Genomic DNA, 24,339 nt, shown 5'->3' on the forward strand with positions numbered 1-24,339 from the left:
CTGAACTGGCACAACTGAGCCATTTCAAAAGCTGGAAGAATCTTTGCAAAAGCTTTATCAGTGAGAAAATACGTAATCTGGTGTCCCCTCCCTCATATCTTCAAAACTGTTTTTTTCACATACACCACTGGATTAAATGCCAAAGGCAGGGAAGAATGCCTAGTGCTTTTGCAGTTAGATGTGCTACACAGGGCAAAATAAAAATTAACACAATTGAATCATTCCGCAAAAAAAGAACATGACAATTGTATGCCAAATACAGACACTTGGTTGTGATGTTCTCTCTACAGTTTTCCAAGGATGACGATGTTTCACTGAGATTCAGCACCTAACACTTGAGTTACACAACTTGGTAGGACAAATGCTTAACACAAAAGTGAAAACATCTCATTTTACTCTATCGCATTTCATGGCTGCAAGTCAGCCCCCTCTTAAACAAATAAGAATTTGTTGCTTTTCATCAACCAACCACAGCAGACATGCAGCAGGTCCAGCAAGTGTGGGTACAGATGTGAACTGAGTAAGTCTTATTCTAGGTAGCCAGGCTGTACCTCTCCATCAGCCATCAGGATCCCCCCAGTCAGTCACTGGCCAAGAAATAGAGAAATCCCAAACACCACAGGCTGCCTTTCAGTCTAAGAAAAGACCTCGTGGACCACTTTGAACACATATGCTGCCTCGTTTATAGTCCAATTATCACTTTGAATTTCATCTTTAAAATAAGTGTCACAATGCTGATCGGTTCTTTACCCTAAGGGCCCAAAGCACTTTTGGAAGAGTTATGCACGTGCTAGGTGTGTCATGTTAAAAGAACAACCAATAGAATGGGACTGCCTCCTTGCCCTGTGTTTGAAAGCACCCGGCATCTCACAGTCTGCTCTGCAAGAAGGCTTAAAGAATAATGTTAACATAAATAAAGACCTTATTCTGTAACTGTGTCCTGCTTGCATTGCCCTCAGAGCCAATTACTTCATTGCAGGAACAACAGTAAGGTCTGTAGCAGTCTACTTCTTGAACAGCTTTGAATAAACAATTTCTCACATACTGTCACACTATTTTCATTTCTGTATTAAGAAAGCAAATGAACTGCCAAACATCACTCGCTAAAGCCAAATTATAATTTGCCTTCTTTAAATTCTGCTTTCAACACAAAGAATTAGGTAAACACCATTTCATGGGAGGTGCATCCTGTAGAAAACATCACTCCTAGGAGAATACATCCACAGCAAGTGTTTATAGAAACGCTTGAACAATTTGACTAACACAGGAATATGCGCTCCTTGGGTTTCTTGAATTTGTTGTCAGATGAGGGTGCTGATAGCAGTTCTACATCTTCACTGTTTCTCAACAGCTTCTGTAGAAATGAGAGTTGAGTGTTTGAAAGTGGGAGTGAGAGCAAAGGTTAAGAGACATGAAGCTTCCACCACCATTTCAGTCCTCACCTAAAATATACTAACGCTTTCTACAAAGTTATCAACCATACACCTTACTGATGGAAAGCCTGTACTACCTCAGGATGTGAAGCCCTAATTTTCTTAGCAGGGGGTACCCTCTCTGAAACCTGGGGCACATCCAAACACTGATTCTTCTTGAAATGCTGGGGTTTTAATATCCAAACTAAGACTTTCAAACTAAGACTAGTTAGCCTGGTTCTATTTTACACTAAGCCCATTTCATACTTTTAAAATATTACATAGGAGTGTTTAAGTGGGCAGATATTTTGAAGTGTCCAAGAACGGCTTCATACCAACCCTTCCCTTAGCCATTAGTATAGGCTGCAGCAAATGGTTTAGAATTGAACTACCCTCTTTGCTTTAACTATGGATAATACCAAAAAGAAAGAATAAATTTAGAGACAGCAGGGAGCTGCGCTGTCACCAGAGGCCATGAGTGATACAGTCCAGTTCCAGAAATATTTTGCTGTTTGAACTTCTCTTTCAGTCTCAACTACAGGATTAAACCAGGCGTCAGTTGCAGTGTTGTAATATTTAAAAACAGTATTTACATTTTAAAAAGTAAATCTCTCAAAAAAGCATACAAAAGCATAGGACGGCAGTGTATTTTTGCATTCATGAAGGGCTGCTTTACCCGGACCTCCAGTTTCAAGTTGAGCAACCCATCCTTCAATCTCATCAGACAAATGGGTTGTTTGTTTTATTGTTTTCCTGGGCTTTTTAATAAATTATCCTGGTTTAACCCCAGTGGCAACTAAGCCCCATAGAGCTGCTCACTCATGCTCCTCGAGTGGGATGGCAGAGAGAACTGGAAGAGTAAAAGTGAGAAAACTCATGAGGGAGACAAAGACAGTTTAATAGGTAAAGCAAGAGCCATGCACACAATCAAAGCAAAACAAGGGATTCATTCCACCACTTCCCATGGGAAGGCAAGTGTTCAGCCATCTCCAGCAAAGCGAGGCTCCATCACATATAATGGTTACTTGGGAAGACAAACATCATAACTCTGAACGTCCCCCTCTTCCTTCTTCTTCCCCCAGATTCATATACCGAGCATGATGTCATATGGTACGGAATATCCCTTTGGTCAGTTGGGGTCAGCTGTCAACAGCTCTGCCCCTTCCGAGCTTCTTGTGCACAGTGTGAGAAGGGGAAAAGCCCTTGACTACTACTTAGTAACAACTAAACATCAGTGTATTATCAATATTATCCTCATTCTAAATCCAAACCACAGCACTACACCAACTACTAGGAAGAAAATTAACTCCACCCCAGCCGAAACCAGAACATACATACAAGTGCTCTTTTGTATTTCCTTAGATTTAGAATAACATTTTTAAAAGGCATTCGAACTCAAATTGACATCTAACCAGCAGCAAAAACTGTCACTTCTATTTTATTCCTCTTACCTCTCCGATTGCAAAGTTCTATTAACTGAAAGACAGTACCAGCTCACAAAGATAATCAAGAGGAAAGGTCAGTGGTTTATGAAAGGAAGTTCTGGCCTTTCAGGGCACCACTGGGACTTGAGCTCAGTGCTAGTTTCAAGAATGATAAGACAGAAGTTCAGCGTCCCTCAATACTATAATCCTGGCATCACCCATAAAACCATATAGATTTCTTCAGATCTGAGGATGACCACTGAAACATCAGGCCTCAAACAGAAATTCCTTACAATTGGTCATTGCACAGACACTATCAGAATAACATGTGACAATAAGAATTGCCAAAGTCTTTAGTTATTAAGTTATTAAAACCAAGTTATTAAAAGCCAAGTTATTAAAACCTAGACCTGTTGATAGAAAAAATGTCACTTTCTATCACTGACACCCTTTAATGCAGAGAATCCTAAAAAATGTTTAAAAATAATATAATTATTTCCCCAATCCTGATTCTATATGAACACTTCAGGTCCAACTTCTTCTGTGGTATTGTAAGCTCTCATGCTCCTTTAACAATGAGACCCATATACAAAGATTTTTAGGAACATTCAGTGTAGGAAGTATTTGCGACCTAACAATTATTAGCCCAAGATTGTAGCCTCACACTCTTTTATCTCTGTGAACCTGACAGACAGGGCCTGATCCTGCATGCTACTTGCCTTTTCTGACTTCAAATTTTATTGATCTATAGATTTCAACATTTCAAAGCAGAACTGGGAAATAGTCTATGCACCAACATGAGAGGTGCTCTCTCAGGTGATCAGCAGATGGTCAGCCTGGAGAAAAGGAGGCTGAGGGGAGACCTTATTGCTCTCTACTGCAACCTGAAGGGAGGTTGTAGCATGGAGGGTGTTGGTCTCTTCTCCCAAGTAACAAGCAATAGGACAAGAGGAAATGGCCTGAAATTGCACCAGGGAAGGTTCAGATTGGATATTAGGAAAAATTTATTCACAGAAAGGGTTGTGAAGCAGTGGAACTGGCTGCCCAGGGAAGTGGTTGAGTCACCATCCCTGGAGGTGTTTAAAAGACACGCAGATGAGGTTCTTAGGGACATGGTTTAGTGCCAGAGTTAGGTTATGCTGGACATGATAATCTTAAGGGTCTCTTCCAACCAAAATGATTCTATGATCCTTAACGTCTCACAGGCCCGTGCCCACAGCATTGGCAGCCTCTGATAATAACAACTGATTGGGCTGCAGACATGGGTACTAATCCTGCTTCTGCCAACTTCCAGGGGAGAATTCCACAGAGTTCTACCAGAAGCACAACTGGGCTCTTTGAATAACAATATTTGATTTGTAGCATTTCCTGACCTTGTGTGCCTCTTCCTAGCTCTGCAAAGCAGCATGTGGGAATGGGCTTAACCGCCCAATGCTATGTTGTTGTTCTCCCAAGAAATAAAAAGAGTTACCAGAATGTCTGCCAATATAAGACTGTAAGGAGATGCACAACAAGAAGTGATAGATTATAATAAAGAAAAAAAAGTTGTTTGAGTCTGCCTTCCCTGACAGAGTGTCAACATCACTTGATGGATTATTTGTCAGGGTTCACCATTTGTGTGTCATGTATCTAGCTTAAAGGACAATGTTGTGGCAGGAATATGTGTATTTCAGGGTCTAATCAGAATAGTCTGGTCTGTACACTTTCTCTCCAAAAACTGTGCAGTGCAGCTTTTATTGCAGTTTTATTATCCATGATAACAGGATTCACTACTTGCAGTTCTCTTCTCCAGCCTTCCTAATTTAAATGCGAATAACAGAATTGTCTTATCTTTATTTTTACCCTTTGAAAGCGAAGAGAAAAATATTTACTCCTAATCCATAGAAAGCAAACCGAGGTCATTTAGATTTCAGCTGCATTATGTTAAGCCTGAAAGATGACCTTCATTTTTTTCCAAATATAATATTCCATCAATCCTGTATTTTTGTACCAACTTGCTCATATCCCACTACTGCCACACAGAAAATAATTGGAACTTTTTGAATCTGTATTCTTGTATTTATAATTTTTGTACTTCCTCTTTGGACTTCATAAATTTTAGGCAAAGAAAACCAAGGGCTATCTAAACACTAAGCATACAGTGTTCACAGAATTTCAGGAGACTTACTGTTTTCATTTACTAGATCAAATACAGTCACCCCACAAATTATTTTGCCACAACTCAATGTCCCAGGAAACTCTGAATCAGCATTCAGAGAGGTTAAGGGCTGAGCTGGCAGTCTAAAGACTACTTCTACCTTTGCTCTTAAAGATGATGTTTCCAGGTACATGGCAAGATTTTTCCCGCTCTTCCCAAACTGTTCTTGTTCCACAGGATTGTGCTAGACTTCATAGTTCAAAACTGTTGGTCAAGTTCTTTATACAAGCACAACATTCATACTCAAATATGTTTTAAATACATCTCATTTGTTGGTCACCTTCTGCAGTCAGGTAAGGATCTTATTTTTCTTTACACTAAAATATGATGGACTTACTTGAATATGCAAAGAGAAAACAATAACAGTCTGAGATGTGCTATCGTGATTCTTCTCCCCATCACTGAAATTATTGTTTTGACTTTTAAACAGGATATATATTTTTATTTAATGTTATATCATAGATAGCAATGGCACAATATAATACAACACGATATAAAATATATACCAAATATTTCACTTCCAAGCCATGCATGAAAGTCAGGTATCTCAAGTGATTGCTTGTGCACCTATCCTGAGGTTGAGTCCCCTTGGTTTTTGACACTTCTGCACTTCTCAAACTCCTACCTGAAACTCCTTGCTGGACACTTGAGGTCAAAACTATGGTTTGAACTCTTTTGTTTCACTATCCCCCTATGTCATAAGGAATTAATACACCTGTACTTTAAGGCAGAAGTCTCCATTTAATGCTTCTACGGCACCTGGAAATCCTCAGAAGCAAGGTGATATGTAAGTACGAAGTATTATTATTTAATGAGCTGAGGGAAAGAACCTTTTGTTTCAGAAAAAGGGAAGGTTATATGTGTGTAAAATATAAAAACAGCCACTTGAAAATACCTTTGAAGGAGAATGAAAAAAAATTGTTACTTGTTGAGGGTTTCTTTTCCTACTATTTCAAAAAATATAGCCTGATTAGAAAAGTAGAATTTAGGCATTTACCACACTCAAAAGCTTATTTGTAGTATATTTTACATACTGCTTCAACATACAACCTGTATCACTTCATCAGATGATTATGTTACCGCTTTGAATGAATTTTTACACAAATTGCACTAGCTGGCCCTTAGCAAATAATTAGTTAAAAATTTTTCTTGACAAGTTCTAGCTCGGACAACATTAACTAAATGGCACAGACATTCACAGTGAAAAGTAAACCTTTGCTACCTATAACACAATATTGTGGCTCCTTACTAACAGTTTTATACCCTGTTGGGTCTAAAATATTAGCTTTAATCTTTCACAATGAATTTAATTTGGCTTCTCATCTTCACCATTCTTTTCGCACAGTTTTGTTTCAAGTCTTGCCTCGTCTAACTATGCTGCAACTATAGCACATTTCTTCTTCTGAGACTTAATGTTGTAATTTGAAAGGAAAATGTAAGAGTAATTACTGATGTAATAAAACATGAACATACTGTAGACAACTCTACGGAATTTTAACTAGGAAATGTAGGTTCACAAAATATCCCCTGTCCTCCTTTCAATGGGCTGTCACCCACTGCACATCTTATTTTCATGAATTTAATATTTTGAACACTTCGTCAACTTTGTCTTCATATTTCACAAGCATAAACATAAAGCAAATTACGATGCTGCTAAATAAGAGCTTGAAATGCAATCTTCTTATAGAAATGTGTCTTATACAGCTTCTTTTTTATTGATTACTCTGCAAAAATATGAAGGCATAGATATCAGGAGAGTTCATTCGCTTTTATTTCTTTGCACTTTGACACGGCCTCAGTCTAAAGAAGGATCTAACCAGACTCTGACAGTTAAAGATTAAGAGTCCTGCCATACCAACAGCCTTGACAAAGGAGCTTAACTTAATCCTTAAGGCAGTATAAGATGTCTTATATGTATTACTGCGTAGGAGCACAACTTTAATAAACACAGTGTAATGTAATTTTTATTAGTTTTACTGATGTAATGCACAGGGTATGAAAAGAAACAAAACTGACAGATCTATTTGCTCTCCAGGGGAAACAAAAAGGAACTAGAAAACTTACTATTTTTTTTAAAGATTACTTTTGTTTTGAATTTCAAAGTCTCAGTGCTTTGCACAGACTAGTATGCAAATGAGCAATTCCAATGAAAAAAAAGACCAGCAGATGCAACCTCATCATCCACGATCCAGAGGTGATGGGACTACAATTTAGCCCAACTGGTTTACACCCTGCTCTGGTACAGCTGGTTTTACCTCTGATCTTAGTCACAAGGTTTTCGTGCATTTCCCGTGAGCACTGCACTCCATTTAAAACAGTCTTGAGAACTTAAATAACTGTTGGTCCTTCGATTTAGTATGATATGGCTGAGATCACCTCTTGCACCTTCAAGTGGAATTAATATATGTATTTTTTTATTTGCTACAGACCATGAAAATTAACCATTATGCCTGAAAGTTCAAATGTTAGGACATTGATTGTCACGTATAAATGATTTTTTTCACATCATGCACTACAAATAGGATATGTCATCTTCATAACACACTGAAAAATATCCCTAGGAAGTGGCATAATTATAAAAAATCATTTCTGAGAAACTTTAATAAAGCTGATGCATCTTATCATCAATCAATTTATTCTATGTGTGTCTGAGAGCACTGATACAAGCATAATGGCTCTGTCTGGTTTTAGCATAAACTCTGCTTCTAAGGTACTCCTAACACAGCCATTTCACTGTATTCCATATCAACATGAAACCTCAAAGACGGGTTTTCAGGTCTTGTGAATCATCTCAAATCTCGATTTGATCTGAAGATACGTGCTATTACAAGTCATATGTATATATAGGATTTGTTGCTATTCTATCTTGAGAGCAGTGAGAGCTCTGACGAAAAGACAGAGACAGCTACACCTTCTACTGAAGCCCAGGATGCTGCACATACAGTGTCTTTCATGAGAGCAGAAACAATCCTTACAGGTAGGTAACAAACTGTGCGAAGTTTCAAATCAGCACAGGTGGGAGTGAAAGGTGATTCTCAAATCTCATTTCACTTTCCAGACCAAAATATCTGCAGGCATAATTAAAAATACACTGAAAGCTGCTCTGTATTGCACAAATTGCTGCAGATCAAAAGGGATCACTGTGCTGGAAGAAATCGGACACAGTAATACCAGAGATACCCTCCTGGCCCTGATATCCGTCCTCCACATCTACCAGCTGCACAAAGTACCTCATTTGTGCCCTTAAACCATCAGGGATACACCAACACTACTCCTGAGAAAGAATATTCAGCATATCTAGAACTAGGTTCATTGCTTCTTTGCGCTGCTACTGAGACACAAAGCAGATACAGCAAAAGTGAAGAATTTTGCCCTAGTTTTGATTCTACTTGTAAAAAAACAGAGCTTTTGGCTATTCATAACAAGATAAAATTAAATTTATTAACATGGTAATTGCATACATAAAGAGTACCATTAAGGCTCACTCTTACAGTAGTGAAGATATTACTAAATATCCCATCAGCAAAAATTCTTCATTGACTGACATCGATAGTCACCAATGTTTCCAAAGAAATATACATGGTGAGAATACCAGAAAACACACATGAAAACACAAACATTACAAAAATAACCCATGTATATAGAAATTGACATGTCACAAGCAAAAGACTCTTAGCTTCATTCTCAAACATGTCTTTCTAAAGCAAAGCAATTTAAAATGTTTTCTTTGATAAGTATGTACCCAGTGAAAATGGCAGATTTTTGTCATAATTGTGACTTAGATGACTAAATCATGCTCTGTGAACTTAATTTAAGGTCTTATTTCAAACTTCGAAAACCTGATCCGCAACATCATCTATCATATTAGGCTGCTGTACAAAAGACAAATGCTGAAAAACAGTCTTTTTTTGTTAAGTGTACTAAAAATGTGGCAATGTAATGACCAAAATTTAAGCAATAAGAGTACTGTATGGCACGTAAGTAAACCTTTTGGCTGAACACCAAGAAGCGTGCAACTGTACAATAATTCTGTAGGTTGCAGTTATATTCTCCAATCGTATTAGGCAGGAAATTCTTGGTGGTGTGGCAGAGGACTGAAAACACTCCTCCAGAGCAGGGTTAGGAAGCCATTAGGATATGGACTAGCAGGTTTTTGCAAGGAGGTGCAAATACTGACCATGCTCTGTATAACCGACCACAAGCAAACTCTGCCTGTGCGTCGAGATTGTAAGACACAGACAAGCTCTATGGTATAAACTACGTAACCTCACTAAAGATGCTGCTAAGCCCAAGATAACAAAACCCTGCCTCTCAGTCAAGCTTCTTAGTTCTGGCTTAGCAATATGCTAACTGCAGCTACTCAGCTGCCAAAGCAGAGACGGTGCATCTCCAATCAGCTCAAAGGGAGGGCAGAGCACGCTCTCGTCTGCTGGCAAAATCCCACGTGGACATATGCTTAGACATCATGTCAGCTGGCACTCGGCAAGAGCGGAAAACTCTTGCTGAAGTGCTGGTTATTATGTACAGTGCCATTGATGTCCGAGGTAGTTCTCATGGATAATGTGAGCAATATTATAACAAACTGTCTCAGTCTTCATAGGGCTCATGAATCACTATTAAAAACAGAAAGAAATCAAAGCAGTGTTACAAAGAGAATACGTAAGTAGATGAATAAATGGAAATAGCGGTGACTTGACCACAAGTTTTTAATTTGTAAAAAGTATTTTGTGTAGTCATCAATAATATTAATTGTAATGACCACTTTATGGAATGTGTTAGTAAAGAAATTATCTAAATAAAACACAAAGTGTTTCGTTATGTTTTGTTTTTAAGACTTCACCTACAATTGTGGAGGCACACGCAGATGAGCTAAGGAATGAGAGGCAATATTAACTCTGCATCACTCTGGCAGCTGCAGTCATACCACTGGCTGTATTTTGAGGTTTTATGTTCCTATTTTAGCCAAGCAATATGCCGAGATGTGTAGAACTAACCCTTTTACAGTAGCATTAGGAATAAAGTGGATAACAACAAAATTTAGGAGCACATTTGTAATTATTCTAACCTTCAAGGATGAAACTTATCCAAGTGTCTGAAGGACTGTCCCAAAGATGCCATATTGAAAGCTACAGTGGAGCAGGGAAGGGACAGCACAGGTTGTACAACAGCACATACTCCCTGTGAGCCTCTGCACTCCGCATAAAGACTGAGCATAAAGTTGGGGAGCACTGCTTCTGTGCATGCGATGTGGCTGAAAGCGTTCTCATAAGCATTATGGACAAGTCTTGGAAATCGTGTTTTCTAAACATTTCTTTGCTGTGGCCAAATGGACAATCTCTGCAAATACAAGGTGTACGTAGTTTGGAAGGCTGAAGTTAAAGAACAGCTAGTACTTCAGGTGCAGTTTTGATCCCTGGCACTACACTTGAGAATTGTCGAGAACAGTTTCAGGCATGTCTGTACCACCATTCCCTAAGCACCCCGTGTAGCTTCAGCCTGTCCTGACCCTGAACGCCACAGAAAGCACAGCGCAGAGCCAGCCCTGCTACAGAAGACATGTACCTGCCAAAGGTCAGGATTTACTTGCTCAGATACACTGTGTCTATTCTGCTTCCAAATTCAAGCTAACAAGCATGTCTTGAACTACGCCAGGCAGACTTACTGACCCAGCCTCTGCCAGCTTCGGGATCTCTGCATCACACTTCATTAGCCTGTAACCACGTGCCACCTTCCTGCCAGTTGCCTGATTATGTGCTTCCTCAGGTGCTCATGTTTTGTACAAGTCACACAAGTGAATTTCATTGAAACTCAACAGAAGTGTCAATCCACAGAGAACACAATGCAGGTGAGAAAGTTTAGAAAGTAATGAGCCTGATAACTCACCTCACCATCTACAAAGCACAGCCTGGTGTCTCAAACTGGGAGAAAAGGTTTCAACCTCATGCAGGCAAACTCGTATGTAGCATGTATTTGGTGATGAATGCAGTCTCCAGAAGCCTATTTCTCAGCAAGCCATTTCTTAAGCACAACAATATTCCTTTAACTTTCCTGTGCACAGAGCTTGATACAGATGTACATTTGCACAAACTTGCACTGTTGACTTTCTCTTTTCCTTAGAGAGAACTCTTAGACTGATACTCTGCTGAGTGTTATTACATCTACTTTTATGACCTGCTATAGCTGAGGGCAAGATATAGTCTAATTTAATACTGTCCAACAGTACAAAATTTACAGAATATTTTGTTTCTGCAATATTAACATCGTGCCAATACCTGAGGATGCTAATAACATAGTAAAATGAAAATATAATATTTTCTAAAGAAAAGTGCATATTCCAAATGTATTGACTGTTTACTGAAAAACACTCTCATCCTTTTTTTCCAGGTTATTTCTTACTAAGCCATGCATTCTGTAGTGGAAATTTTTCTACAGCTGCAATGAATTCTTAATGCGTTGTATTCAACAACGAAGTACACGTTTATATATTCTTGCTCTATATTACTTAGAACAGTCCAGATTATTAAATCTGAATTAAGAAAAACTGATCTATGGTGCCTATATACCATATAAGCCCATCACTCTTCCCTTTTCTTGGACAATGAGCATTTCGCACTAGTTCACTGTCACTGTGAAAAAATACTCTAGCAATCTATCAAATATATTGGCTTTCCTCCTCCACATTTTAAAATAACCCAATCCTACTCTCAAGTTTTCTTAGAAGGTTCCAGTAAGAATCTAGGATTTATTATTGCAGTTAATATATATACTGTGCTTCTCTTATATACAATTGTATGTCTCTCTGCATACAGTCCAGGCACTAACAGTACTACCAGATTTGCCTAACCTCAGCTCAAACGTGGTATATTCTCTATAGGAATGTGTACGTGTTTCTCAGCGCCCAACTCTGTCTTTCATATAACACCATCAAGGGGCACCTCAGAGCTCCACTTCTCCTTTTGTATTTTGCATTTCTGTTGCAAATAGACTCTCTAAAGACTGAAGGTTTCAGTTTTGACTTGTTCCTTCACTTCCTGTGCGACCCTTATTCTTAGCTGTATTAGGATATTTTCAGCATGACGATGGAGAACAATTAACAGTAGTATCTGAACTGAAATAATTCCTTTTCCAGATGATAGCAAACTTCAGTAATTAACCCAATCTTAACACTTTAAGCTTTAACTATTAGAGCAAGAGACTGACGACTAACAAAGATTGCTTAGGGATGAGGTGAAACATCATGATGCTTCATCTCACCTTCAAAGTAGCTTTCGTGCTGTCACATCTGCTTATATCAGCACCAAATGAGTGCTGATTTGATCATAATTGCCCTAATTAGAAGTTCAATTAATACACTGTGTTCTTTGTATCAATGCCACCTCAGCAGCAAGGATGTGCATATGGAGCATTACTGAGCAATATACAGGTTAAACTAATACGGAAGGTCACCAGGAAAAGGAAACTATCTGCAGCCTATTGTTCTGAGGATATCATATCGTTAGGATAACACTCAATATCCACTTATGCCCCAGGACTGGCAGAAAGGGAGAACTTAAGGAACTCTATTGAGACATATCCATCAACTGTGAACAAAAATTACATTTCCTGTCATTGAAAATCTCATTTAGTTCAGACTTGGTTCCACTAAAGATTAAAACCCTTCAAAAGAACACTTTGTCTTCACAGGAAGATGAAAATAGCCTAAAATGCTCATGGTGAAAAACTGTGTGCAAAATGTGCATAATATGGTAACTTTAAATGGTTATCAAATATAATATACTTCAGCACACACTAGAAATACAAATGTGGTCATTAAAATTAATGAAGAAAATGAAACAAAAAAATAAGGAGTTTCACGTGAGAGACAGGCAAATCTTACTAGCAGACGACGTGTCACCAATTCCCTGCCTGGAAGTATTTTGTGTATCTGTTAAATCAAGAATTTTGCATGTTCGCAGAAGCAGCAGCAGACAAGGAAAACAGACGGCACCCACTTATTAAAATACGACCCATAGGATATTCATAAAACAGGAAAGAGTATATTTACTCAGTCTTCACTTTTCACAATTCAGGATAAAGCCTATAATCCAAAATCAATCAAAAAACCAAAAGCACTAAATAAATCAATAAATAAATCTTCATGCTTCTGCAATTTTTCCTCTACGAAGAAAAAAAAAAAAACAACTTTGTCTTAGTCAATTGTAAAAACAATATAACATATTATGACCAATTTCATGGTATCAGACATGGCTGAAAGATGTGACTTTTTTTAAAAGTGAGAAAATTAAAACACAATTCTGCATTAACTATCTTGACCTGACCATAAACCTAACATTTATGTTTGTACCAAAAGCAATCATCCAGATTTTGTGATACGGTCTCTGAAATCATCTTTTAGCTTAATTTGCTACGAAGGCAAAACCTACGTCACAAAACGTCACAAAGTACATAAAGGAAGATCTTCAACTGGCATAAACTCCAATATTTTCATTGTTTTCTATGTAACTATGATAACTTACTCTCTTTTATCTTCTCAATAACCAGAAAATGATCAGAACTCAGCTAGTTTGTGGTTGGGTAGGTTTTTATGCATGACGTTACAAACAATAACACCACGTGTTAGATGCATACCAATCATCTTTCCATTTTCAGGGACATCTGAATATTTAATAGTACCTGTACTCTTTCTAGACAATTCTTTTAAGCGATGGGTCCCAACTTCTGCCTGGAGTCACACCTCTACTAGTTATTTTCATTTTTAACGGCACTTATTTTACAAAGAATTAGGCAATAGTGATAACTGTAAAATATTACTTGTTTATATTATCCTGATAGCTAACATTTGTGTTCTCCCTCAAGCAGACACTGGAGTCAGAATTCTATTAAAAAATGTCCAGCTACAGAAGATGGCCTTTTTCATTATATAAATGCATAAACTGAACAGCTAACTGATACCTAGGTGTAAACATTTGAAAATATTTCAAGATATTTTAAGGAGGAACAGTGCCAGGCTAGGATTACTGGTTCTTTGCAGAGGTGCCAAGCAACCTGGAAAACAGGAAAATGTACCATCATTTCCCATCATTGTTGTGAGCTATGTATTGCACACTAGGTATTATCGCCTAGTACACACAGAAGCTGCTAAAATTTTTAGACAAGGGTCATCAAAATGAATGAATCCAGTATTATGATTTGTTAGGCTGAAAAAGCACACTACTGCAGCAGCTGAAAAGCAAGAAAACAGAAAGCACCAGATAATTGTTATTCAAATGTTGTGCAAATCTGGTAAAACAATGGTCTCTGCTCTGTGTGGATATTCAGTTACATTCTCCAATTGCCATGGTCTTTTTTTTTTTTAACTCTGTCAACTGTATGAGGGTTTTAATGAACCCACAGCTTATCAGTGTATAAGACCACTACCGTACCTAAACAAACAAACAAACAAACGTCAAGAAACCAACAAAACACTGAAACAGGGGCTTTTTGGACTCACATCTTGCCCAGGTCTCAGACGAAGTGTCCCCCCACAAAGTTATTCTAGAATAAAGTCTCCCCCTGGTGGATCTCACACATAACAAAAGCTCCATCAAATACTTAATTGAATCATAAAGTCTGCACTCCTTCCTTTGTAGGTAAGAATTTCAGAGGCAAAAAGAAACTTGTAACGAAATCATGGTACATGGTTTACTTCGACTCAGTGGGCTCAATCCCACCTCAGGCAAAACAAGCAGTTTTGCTGTAAGATCATTTATGATTCTGTGATAAATTCATTTGAAAGACACTAAAACCCTCAAAAGAATTTAATTCCTTCCTATCTCCACATAAGTTAGCTATGAAGGTTGGTCTAGTGACCCCTCCCCAATGATTCAGCCCAAACCAATCAATGGTTTAACTATTTAGGTAAAATTCAGATTCCAAACTCTATCTAAAACTTATTAAAAATAATGTAAAACATGGCAAGATTCCCTCCCTGTTTTAAGTGCACAAAGTCTACCCCAGATAAAATAGTTTCATCCCAGAACAACGTATTTTGTATCAGAGATTAAGGAGCTATAGTGCTATTTGCACAATGACTCTTCCTCAAACACTTCATTAACTACACTGTTCTCTGATTTGCATTAATTGAAGGGGATCACAAAGATTTATTTGCATATGATAATTTACATCATCACAAATTAAGAAATCATTGTGATTGCTTAAATTATCATGTTGATCTCAATGCTCTCTTAAGGTATTTAAATATGGTTCTACTAAATCACACATTTTGTCTGCAAGATTGATTTTGATTTTCTTTTCCTAAGAAACAAAATCCTTGATGGCTTGAAATACTATTCAGTTACATACGTAACAAACTCATATTTTATTCGCTGTACCAACTGTTGAGTCAATACTGGGTAAGTAGTGTTTTAACTATCCAGAAGCATGTTCTCACGTTCATTTCAGAATACTAATACAATGGTTAGATATTTATTTCTTGCAAGTTCTGGAATAGTGCTACATTTCCTAATCTCATTAATAGTCTCTTATTTGTATTCAGTCATTGCTTAAAAATACTAGCATCGTAATTTCTTGCTAGCACTATGATAAATCAACAAAAGTCTTATCCCCATGCCTTCCCATGGAACAGCGTCACTCTGCTTCCCTCTATGCCAGTGACAAAACCTCTTTCATTTCAAGATTACACTCAAAGAATTCATGAAAGACGTTAGTTTGACAGCCTGGGACTCTTGTCCTTCATAATTGCAGAACAGATGCAATAACTAAGTAGTGCTACACTCTGCCAATGTGCTTCTGTAGGAAGCAACGGCTCCTCGAAGTAGAAGAGTAGCTGCTAGTTCTCCATTTTGGTCCTTGACCTCTCAATAGCAACTATCAGCAAACCATGTTTTCTGTTCCAAATGCCAGAGTTTTTAGGATATAAACATCTGGCTATTAGGAACAAAAATGATATTATTCATTTCAAACATCCATCAACAATGACTGTCAACTGCTGTTGCTCTGGGACATGCAGAGGCGAAATGCCAAAAACCAATCTCTGAATTCAGTGCATTTCTGAATTTTCTTGTTTGAGGAGTTCAGTTCAACAAAAACAAAGTTTGCACTGCTGAACTGCGAAAGACTGCTAAAGCTATAATAAGAACATGGGTTCTGATCTCTGCTGATTGATTCAGGGGAAAATGGGCTTGCAAAAACCATGAAGGCAAAGCACTAAGAGACAAAACATCACAAATCTGACCAAGTGACAAGAGACTCCTGCAAAAAGACTCTTCAATCAAGTAAAAAGAATATTACATATTTTAGCTGTACTCTCAGATACTGCCTGCTTATCTTTACAGGATAGATAAGGAACTACAGTTCTTACTGAATATAAAATAAAAAGAGGAAAATAATTGGTAATTACAATATTGCAAGCTATATTTTAAAATAATTCATACTTTACTAATTATCTTGATGTTCTGGCAAACAGTCCCCATACATGATCACCCAGCACTACTAAATGAGCTGTATTTTTACTAGTGACAGATGACATTTCACAATGTAAACAATTGTTACATTTTATCCCTGAAGAAAAATGTCTATACTACCATATAATACAGCTTCTGTATGTGTCAATTCTCATATTGTAATTATGGATTAATAACTTTAGTACTTATCATATAGCTTCTGCATATATATGCATACTGTCATGAAATGCATCAGAATGGATACACCACCACAAACATGAAACTAGGTTTTCCTATTAAAGCAAACTATGGGATCCAGAAACAAAGTCTTTCTAAAGTCGAGAAGGTGTTCCAGCTCCTAGACCTGAATGATTTAAAGATTTAGTCTTCTGCTAACTATCATTCATGCATGAACACGCACCAAGGATGAATTCTGTATAACGGACATTCAGCTTCAGGCCATTCAACCTGACAGATAATCTCAAAACTCTATATAGGAAATTAAGGAAGCTGTATTGTGAAAAATCTACCATCCATTGTCATTTCACACTGCCATCAAAATAACCAGTACCATGGATGCAGTCATTCCCCTCTTGCCTTTCCAAGCCTGTTGTCCTCAAACAACAGGTACTTTTCATCTTGTTCCAGACCTCCCTGTCTTTTCAAATACCATGTCTTTCTCAACGCCACAGAATTTTATCATGCTCTCTTCTTGCAGATCTCCTAAAATTCCTTAAACCTCCCTGATTCCTTCGTTTTCTCTCACTTCGGGCTGGACTTGCTATTCAAGCTGTCTTCTCTGCAGTCTCCACTGTCCCACCCAAAAAACATGTTCTCTGAAAAATGTTCACTATTTCTCAGTTCTTGAAATCTCTCTCCCTATTCTCATGATCCCTGATCCTGCATCCTTCTCTTTCCAAACCATTAACACCTGCAGAAAACCTATGTATTCTGGGATTGTAAAGCCATGTTATACATGCGAGTCTGTTAAATTACTAAAACAAATACACTATTAAGAGCCCATCTCTCCCGCATCATCTCTTTATGGTAACAGTGTCCTCACTGGTCTGTATACCACAGTGGCACAGCTCTCTGCATGATCTCGTGCATTAAAAGACAAAGCAAGCTGGAAACACAGCAGGGACTGCACGATCTTCTTTTTGACCACAGAAGTTATGTGGAAAAGTTATTAAACCTTCAGCAGATTATTACTGTGAAGCATGAGGTATGTGAAATGAAATTCAGAAATTGAGTATATGTGGGGTTTGGGCCATATTACAATATATTAAAAAGCCAGAGGATCAGCTTTCTCCAAAACACAGGGAAACATTAAAATTACTCTGGAAAATAATAAAGACAGAATAGTGATTTTAAGTATGTTCTATTAATGAAGGGTGTTTGGGAGTCAGGAGAAAGCAACATAAGGGGTTACCAGTGTCAGAGGGCCACTCACATATACACCCTAAAAACCCCATAGATGCCTTTTCAATTACTACCGCTTACAAAAAACATGTGCATATGTATCTACACCTAACCATTACAGTTATGTTCAAGAACAAAAGAATTACAAGAGAACACCTCACACAGTAGGAAGCCCCATGGCCAAACTTGCTTTTTCTATACAAACACTATCTTTGAAAATTTCGTGAACCATGTAAGAAAGCAAATAAAAAGTCTACAAGGGACCATCACAAGTTATTTTTCTATGTTATAAGCCCTACAGATAACTCCTGCATAGAAAGTGAAGCAAGAAGGAATAATAAAAATCTCTGTAAATCAAAGTCACTAGTCTTCACACAGTACCTCTAAACTGAGCCCAGTAACTTGTTTGACAACAGACCTTTCAGAAAGATGGGAGTCTGGATATGAAAGCATGAGAAAGTGGAGAACCTTTTACTTCCTTTCCTTATTTTTTGAAGTAAATATTTACTGCAAGAAGTGTGTGTACTAAACATTATCTGGGGTTTTGGCAGAGAGGTGTCCTTGGGAGTTTCCAGGTAAAAGCAACAAACTCAACACTGCACAAAAAGCAGAGCAATCTGCCTTCTGAGAAAATTCCTGAAGCTCAAGTATCTCTTCAGCATGGATGTGCTACGTTGCTCACTTTATGTCATTACATCTGTCCTGAGGGATATCAAAGCTTACTCTGCCTGTCTCCGGTAAACACGTATTGTAGTCTGACAACCCAGCCTGGTAATTCCTGTGTCAAGGGGAGGGACATAATTTTGTTTACCATTAAAGAAGTGCCCCCAGTTTCTAGAATGGAGACTACGGTTGCCAACTTCTAGGTCATTTGTGCAGTTCAGTTTCCTAAGACGAAATGAGCTAAGAATAAACACCTGCCTATGGACTTTCCCTTCCAGTAACTAAACTTCCTTCTCCAGCCCTTCCTAATATTGTCATAAACATACATTTGCAGTGTACGTCTAGCATCCAGCATAAGAAACAAAACACTTCACCCTCCATCTTCTACTGGGCAAGGGAAGAGAAAGCCAACACTCCACAAACGCCTGACCACAGGCTGGACACCACATCCTGCTAATCCATGCACCCAAGGCCAGGCACTAGGGCAGCAAAGCCATCCCGGACACCGAGTCACCAGGGCACCCCATGCCCCTGGGCTGGGCCCGCCGCCGCACGGAGGGCAGGAAGGGGAGCTCTGCAGGTACAGGGTCGGTGCCCCCTTGGGAGGACGGCGCAGCGCGGGGTCCCCGGCTACCCCGAGGGCCGGGGCTGCGAGCGGAGGCTCACCTTGTGCTCCAGGACGCTGATGTAGCCCTCCAGGAGACCGGCCCCGACGGGGAGCGCCGGGTGGTGCTGGTCCCGTTCCGGCGGGCGGCTGGGCATCGCCGCCACTTGCTGCTGCTGCTGCCGCCGCCGCGGCTCCGGGTGGCCACTGCCTCCGCCGATGCCGCCGTACATGAGCAACAAGCTGGTGCACATGGTGGTGAGCGCCAAGCAGACGGCCAGCCCGTGGCGCTGCGGGGGGCAGAGAGACAAGCGGCTCAGCGCCGCGGGGCAGCGGTCCCCCCGCCGCGGGCCCAGCGGGGCGCTCCGCTCCCCGCCGCCGCACTCTCGGCGCCCGCAAGTTTCACGCCGCCAGAGACCCGGCAAAAGTGCGAGGAGAGACTTGGGGAACCCCCTCCTTCCTCCGCCTGACGCCTCGCCGCCCCGCTCCCCTGCCTTCCTCCCTCTCCCCCAGCCCTGCTTCCTTGTCGCTTCTCCCCTCTGCATGCCCAGTTCCCCCGCGCCCCCCATTCCCATGCAGCCGTTCCCCTTTGGGCATCTCGTTCGTGCATTTTAACGAGTGTTGGGGATTGTGGCGCTCTCCGCTCGCACAGCTACCTACAGCCTCATCCTTTAAACAGCTCGGCTTTCTATACGCTCATTAAAACGGACACACACAGACACACAAAACCCCCAACCCGCGAGCAACACAAATAAAAGAAAGCAGACGGAAAGTTCTTCGCCGCCGCCGCCGGGGTTTTGTTCCCTTCGCGCGATCCCGAGAAGCCGCGGGGATGCAGCCCGGGGAAGGCTGGAGCGTGTGCAGGGTGCCCGGGGCAGCCCCGCTCCGCGCCGCTCCTCTCCTCCCCTCTCCTCCCCGCAGCCGGAGCCGGGATGAGCAGTGCCAACAATGCACTTACCATCAGGGTCTTCATTTTGTGCGCCTCCCGGCCGCCAGTCCTCCCGCTCCCCGCTAGGCTCGGCATGGCGGGGAAGCCGCAGACATGGCTCAGCCGGGGAAGCGCCGCCGTGGCGGGGATTAGGGGCGAATTACACCCGGCCGGACCCTCGGAGGCTGCCAGAGCCGGGTCCTCGCCTGCCCCGCCTGCCTCCGCCTCCGCCCCCGCCTCCTCCTGCCGGCGCAGCGGCGGCTCCAGGGCAGGTGGAAGTTTACTTCTGCCTCCCCCTCGGTCGCGCTGCTCCGCCGGCGAGCACACGGCTCAGCGACGCGGGGGCCGGCGGCACCGGGCGGGCGGTTCCTCTCCTGCCCCCGGCGGGCACCGGGCGGGCGGCGCCTTCCGGCCCGCGGTGGGCGGCGGGCGAGCGGCCAGGGGGTCCTTCCCTCGGCCCAGGCTTCGCTCCTGTTTGTAGCACCGGGGCACTACCCCCGCATTACATTATTTGTGTTTTTCCTTAGCGGAAAATTCGCCGTTCTCCCACCGCTAGCTGGGTTTCCTGAAACTAGCAGCGTTCAGGCAATACTTTAAATTCACGTTATTAAAAAAAATCGACGCCTTCGACTCCTCGTGCAGTGCTAACACCACCCTCTCTTTCCAAAGCCCCAAAACCGGTTTCAAAACCTTTTGACAGAAGCTTTCTTCATTTTTACAAGTAAAAAGTAAATCTCACAGGCTTGCTCTCCATGCCACCTTTCTGTTTTTGAAGACAGACATTTTCCCACTCTGCTTTCATAAGCAGCCTTCTAAAGTTTTTTATTATTTCCTTCTTTGTGTTAATGGTGTACAGTTCAATTGTGAAAACTTTATTAACAGACCTCAAATTACATAGATTTTTTTGCTCTGGGAATTCTATGTTTATAAACGTGCCGCTTCAAAAAGCCATTTTAAGGTTGATTTCTTACAAAGTTATTAAACTGACAGCATAGCATCTAAAAAAAAATCTTATCTGCTAATCATGAAGATATTTCTCTTGAAATTACTCATGGAAATAATAGTTCTAATACATGGCTTCACATCTAACCTATAGCTATATAACATTAAAGATTACATTAAGGAGAAAACGATCAGCACGCTAACTCAACCATGGTCACCGTAGCAGCTTTCTCAAGGCTGGAATTGTCATTGAAATCCATTTTTTATCTTTACTAATTCATTGAAGGACTAACAGTGAAACAAATGCCATCTCGAGCATTGGCACAGAATACAGCATTTAGTGCCTTTTAAGAAAGTAAAAAGAAACAAGAATGTATGGTACATCAGCAGATAGCGCAGTAAACATGCTTTATCATTTTGAAGAAGAATGCCGTATTGCACGCAGGCTTGCTATTTATTCAGTTTGTGGGTTTGGTTTCAATGGTACCAGTTGTTAAGACAAACGAAGCAATATAAGAAGAATCTTATCAGGTCTTGGTAATTCTTTATTATGTGGTTGCACTTGACACTCAAATTAGTGAAACAAAGGGCCAACTTGATGAATCATTGAAAGCAAATTATCTGTGGCTCTCCAAGGCTTCCTGCAAGAGACTACAAAAGGCAGCTCATGTATTTTACAGGGCTGTGTTAACCGTCAGCAAGGAGGTTGCTGATGACCAACCTTTCTAAGCCTTCTAATATATTTTGCCATGGCAAACCAAAGCATTATTTTTACGATTTAGACACATGGCTGTATGTTAGACATCTGTTTCACAGTGTGTCTGACCAAAGTCATTAAACTTATGGGTTTTGGTAGAATAGGCTGATTTAAAAATCTACTGATAAAGGAGACAAACTACATTTTCTAAGTTAATGCTGAGCTTGACTTGAATGATGTCCAGCTTTCTGCTTGTCAAATATTTAATTAGATTTCCATGATGGTCATAGACAGTATTCTTGGCAGTCAAATGCTCACTAAAACAAATACAGTAGTGTAATGTAAAGCCTGTGGAGGTTTCTGTGTGTAAGCATGGGAACTTTAGAAATCATCTGGAAAACAGCCCAGTTATTTAATTTAATTTTAAATTCATATGAATTAATAGTTCTAGCTATCTGGAGGTTTGGTTTTTAACACTATTGGAATCTACATACATGTAGATATGTATCTGTACACCCAATAGTTAGACTTGCAAAGAGGAGAAGACCATAGGCTGAACTTATAAGCATTTAATCAACTTGGAAACGAGTCAAGACACAGAACATCTTAAAGTCCATCTGACTTTCTGCTTCAATTTATTTTCAATATGCAAGGGATACTAAACTGTCCATGCATTTCTGTTCCTCCTTAGAGCTAGAGGTAAAGACAGACTAAAACATAAACTGCTGCTTTCCCCAGGCCAGGAGAAAATGTGGCAGAGCTGTGGTTAGGTTTTTCAACAAAGTCTGACTGAGGAGAGCTTTTCATCTGCATGGAAGGGACTGGGTTGTCCCCTCTTCCAATTTACCATTATCACTTTCACCTTTCTGGTAGCTACAGGCAGACAAAACAGTCACTTGAAATAAAAATCTGCTTGTGGCAGCTTCAAGAGGACCTAAGACATAAATGCCAAAATAAAAATCCATGTAGAGTGAGGAATCCATGTAAGAAGTAGTGATCCAGGTAGAGACGAACTTCTCAAAACTGACAATGGCCTTGGAGTGAGAGAGCTCTTTCACTGATTCCTAAATAGAATGGCTCAAACAGCAGCTTTTTCCGAGTCGTCTGGACGAATGAAATAAAATAATCTTTTTATAACGCGTTTTAACCCAGGTTGTCTTTCAGAGATTTCCTTGTATAGCTATAAAACACCCTTTCAAACTGTGGTCAAAGTTCATGTAGAGACAAAATAGCATATTCTGCACCTTAATATAATAAACCATTATAAGCACACTTTCCACATGATGGTTGGCCTGGAATGAGTACTCGAGTGGAAGAGCCTCTTACTCTTTATCTATGTCAGTGAAGCTCAGCAACTGGAAGCCAAAATATTCAGTGCAAGTGAGGTTGAGGGCAATGGCTAGTATTTCTGCTGAAGACCCAGGTGTTTGCCAGGACATTTTCCCTGAGTGATTCCGTCAAACCGTGCTCTATATCTTGCTGTCTCTCTCTCCTTTCCCACATAAGCAGAGGCAGCAGGTTTGTGCGTGCAGTCAGCACACAGAATGCCTCCAAACTGGAAGCTGCAGCTACTTTTCAGCCCTGTCACTTCCTCAGAATGAGAGCCCGGACAGTCTTAAATGTTTAATTATTTTCTGACTCATTGATGGCAATGTGGCTCCTTTGCTACAAAAACAAACAAATAAACAAAACCAGAACAGAACAAAACGAAAAACCCAAACACCAAACCAAACCAAAACAAAAAAACCCCAAGCAAACCATAATATTTTCGAAATCTTAGATCTGTGCCCAGTTTTAAAGAGAGTAGGAAAATGAAGGGGTTTTTTGTTTATCTACTACCCTTCACAAAAGAGTGACAAGAAAAGGTATCTAGTGTGATATCAGTAGTTAAACTCTAGGTGAGTCCTGCATGTTACTCTGCAGGAGTGCTGAAAGCACTTATATTCCCTTTACACGCTGTGTATGAAGATGTTTTTCAGAAAAATATTGGTGATAGAAATGCTTAAAATAGATTGGAGGGGGGAGGTTAATTGTATCAGGACCACTTTGATGTCCTTATGCCTTTGAAATGAAGAATATGAGTTACTAAGATTCTATACAAGGCTAAGCATGAGAAATTATTTGTTAAAAATATAATCTAAAAGTGACTCCTGCTAAAGTTGCATCATTTTGTCATTTCTGTTATATCCTGTGGTCTGTGAAGCCTTGGGTCTGTCTCCTCAAGTCTAAAATTCTGGCCCCACTAACTCCTATGCATCTTTTAACCCTCTTTGCTTGCTGTGGCAAGGAGCTCACTAGCAAGTGTAAAGCTCCCATTTCTAGCTCTGCAGCCTCATGAGGTATGAGCTTAAACCACGATCAGTAGCATAAAACAGAATATTGCTTGTCCTGGGCCACTAGCCAGTGACATTTGAGAGGATGGCTGGGAGTGCCACATTTCACAGGGGAGAAGTAAGCTTTTTTTGTCTGACTAGCTAGAAAAATGAGACTAAAGGTGCTAAGAAGGTTGGAATATGATGAAAGTTTGTGTGAATTAATGGACAGGGGGGCAGTCAAAGGTATATAGGAAATGAAATGCATCACACTGATATCACCTCCATGTGTTATTT

At 40.2% G+C, this 24,339-nt stretch overlaps 1 protein-coding gene across 1 annotated transcript in view; it reads right to left on the minus strand.

Annotated features, from left to right (window-relative positions):
• The window catches only part of ST6GALNAC5 (ST6 N-acetylgalactosaminide alpha-2,6-sialyltransferase 5), a 72,809-nt gene extending 52,622 nt beyond the window's left edge, over positions 1 to 20,187 (minus strand). The window contains exons 1-2 of the mRNA XM_065657186.1: positions 20,122 to 20,187; positions 19,226 to 19,453 (exon numbers count right to left, since the gene is read on the minus strand). Coding sequence (XP_065513258.1) covers positions 19,226 to 19,453; positions 20,122 to 20,187 — 294 coding nt within the window. The remainder of the gene's footprint in view (positions 1 to 19,225; positions 19,454 to 20,121) is intronic.
• Between the last annotated feature and the right edge of the window lie 4,152 nt (positions 20,188 to 24,339).

Source organism: Caloenas nicobarica, chromosome Z, assembly GCF_036013445.1.
Source record: "Caloenas nicobarica isolate bCalNic1 chromosome Z, bCalNic1.hap1, whole genome shotgun sequence".
NCBI classification, from domain to species: domain Eukaryota; kingdom Metazoa; phylum Chordata; class Aves; order Columbiformes; family Columbidae; genus Caloenas; species Caloenas nicobarica.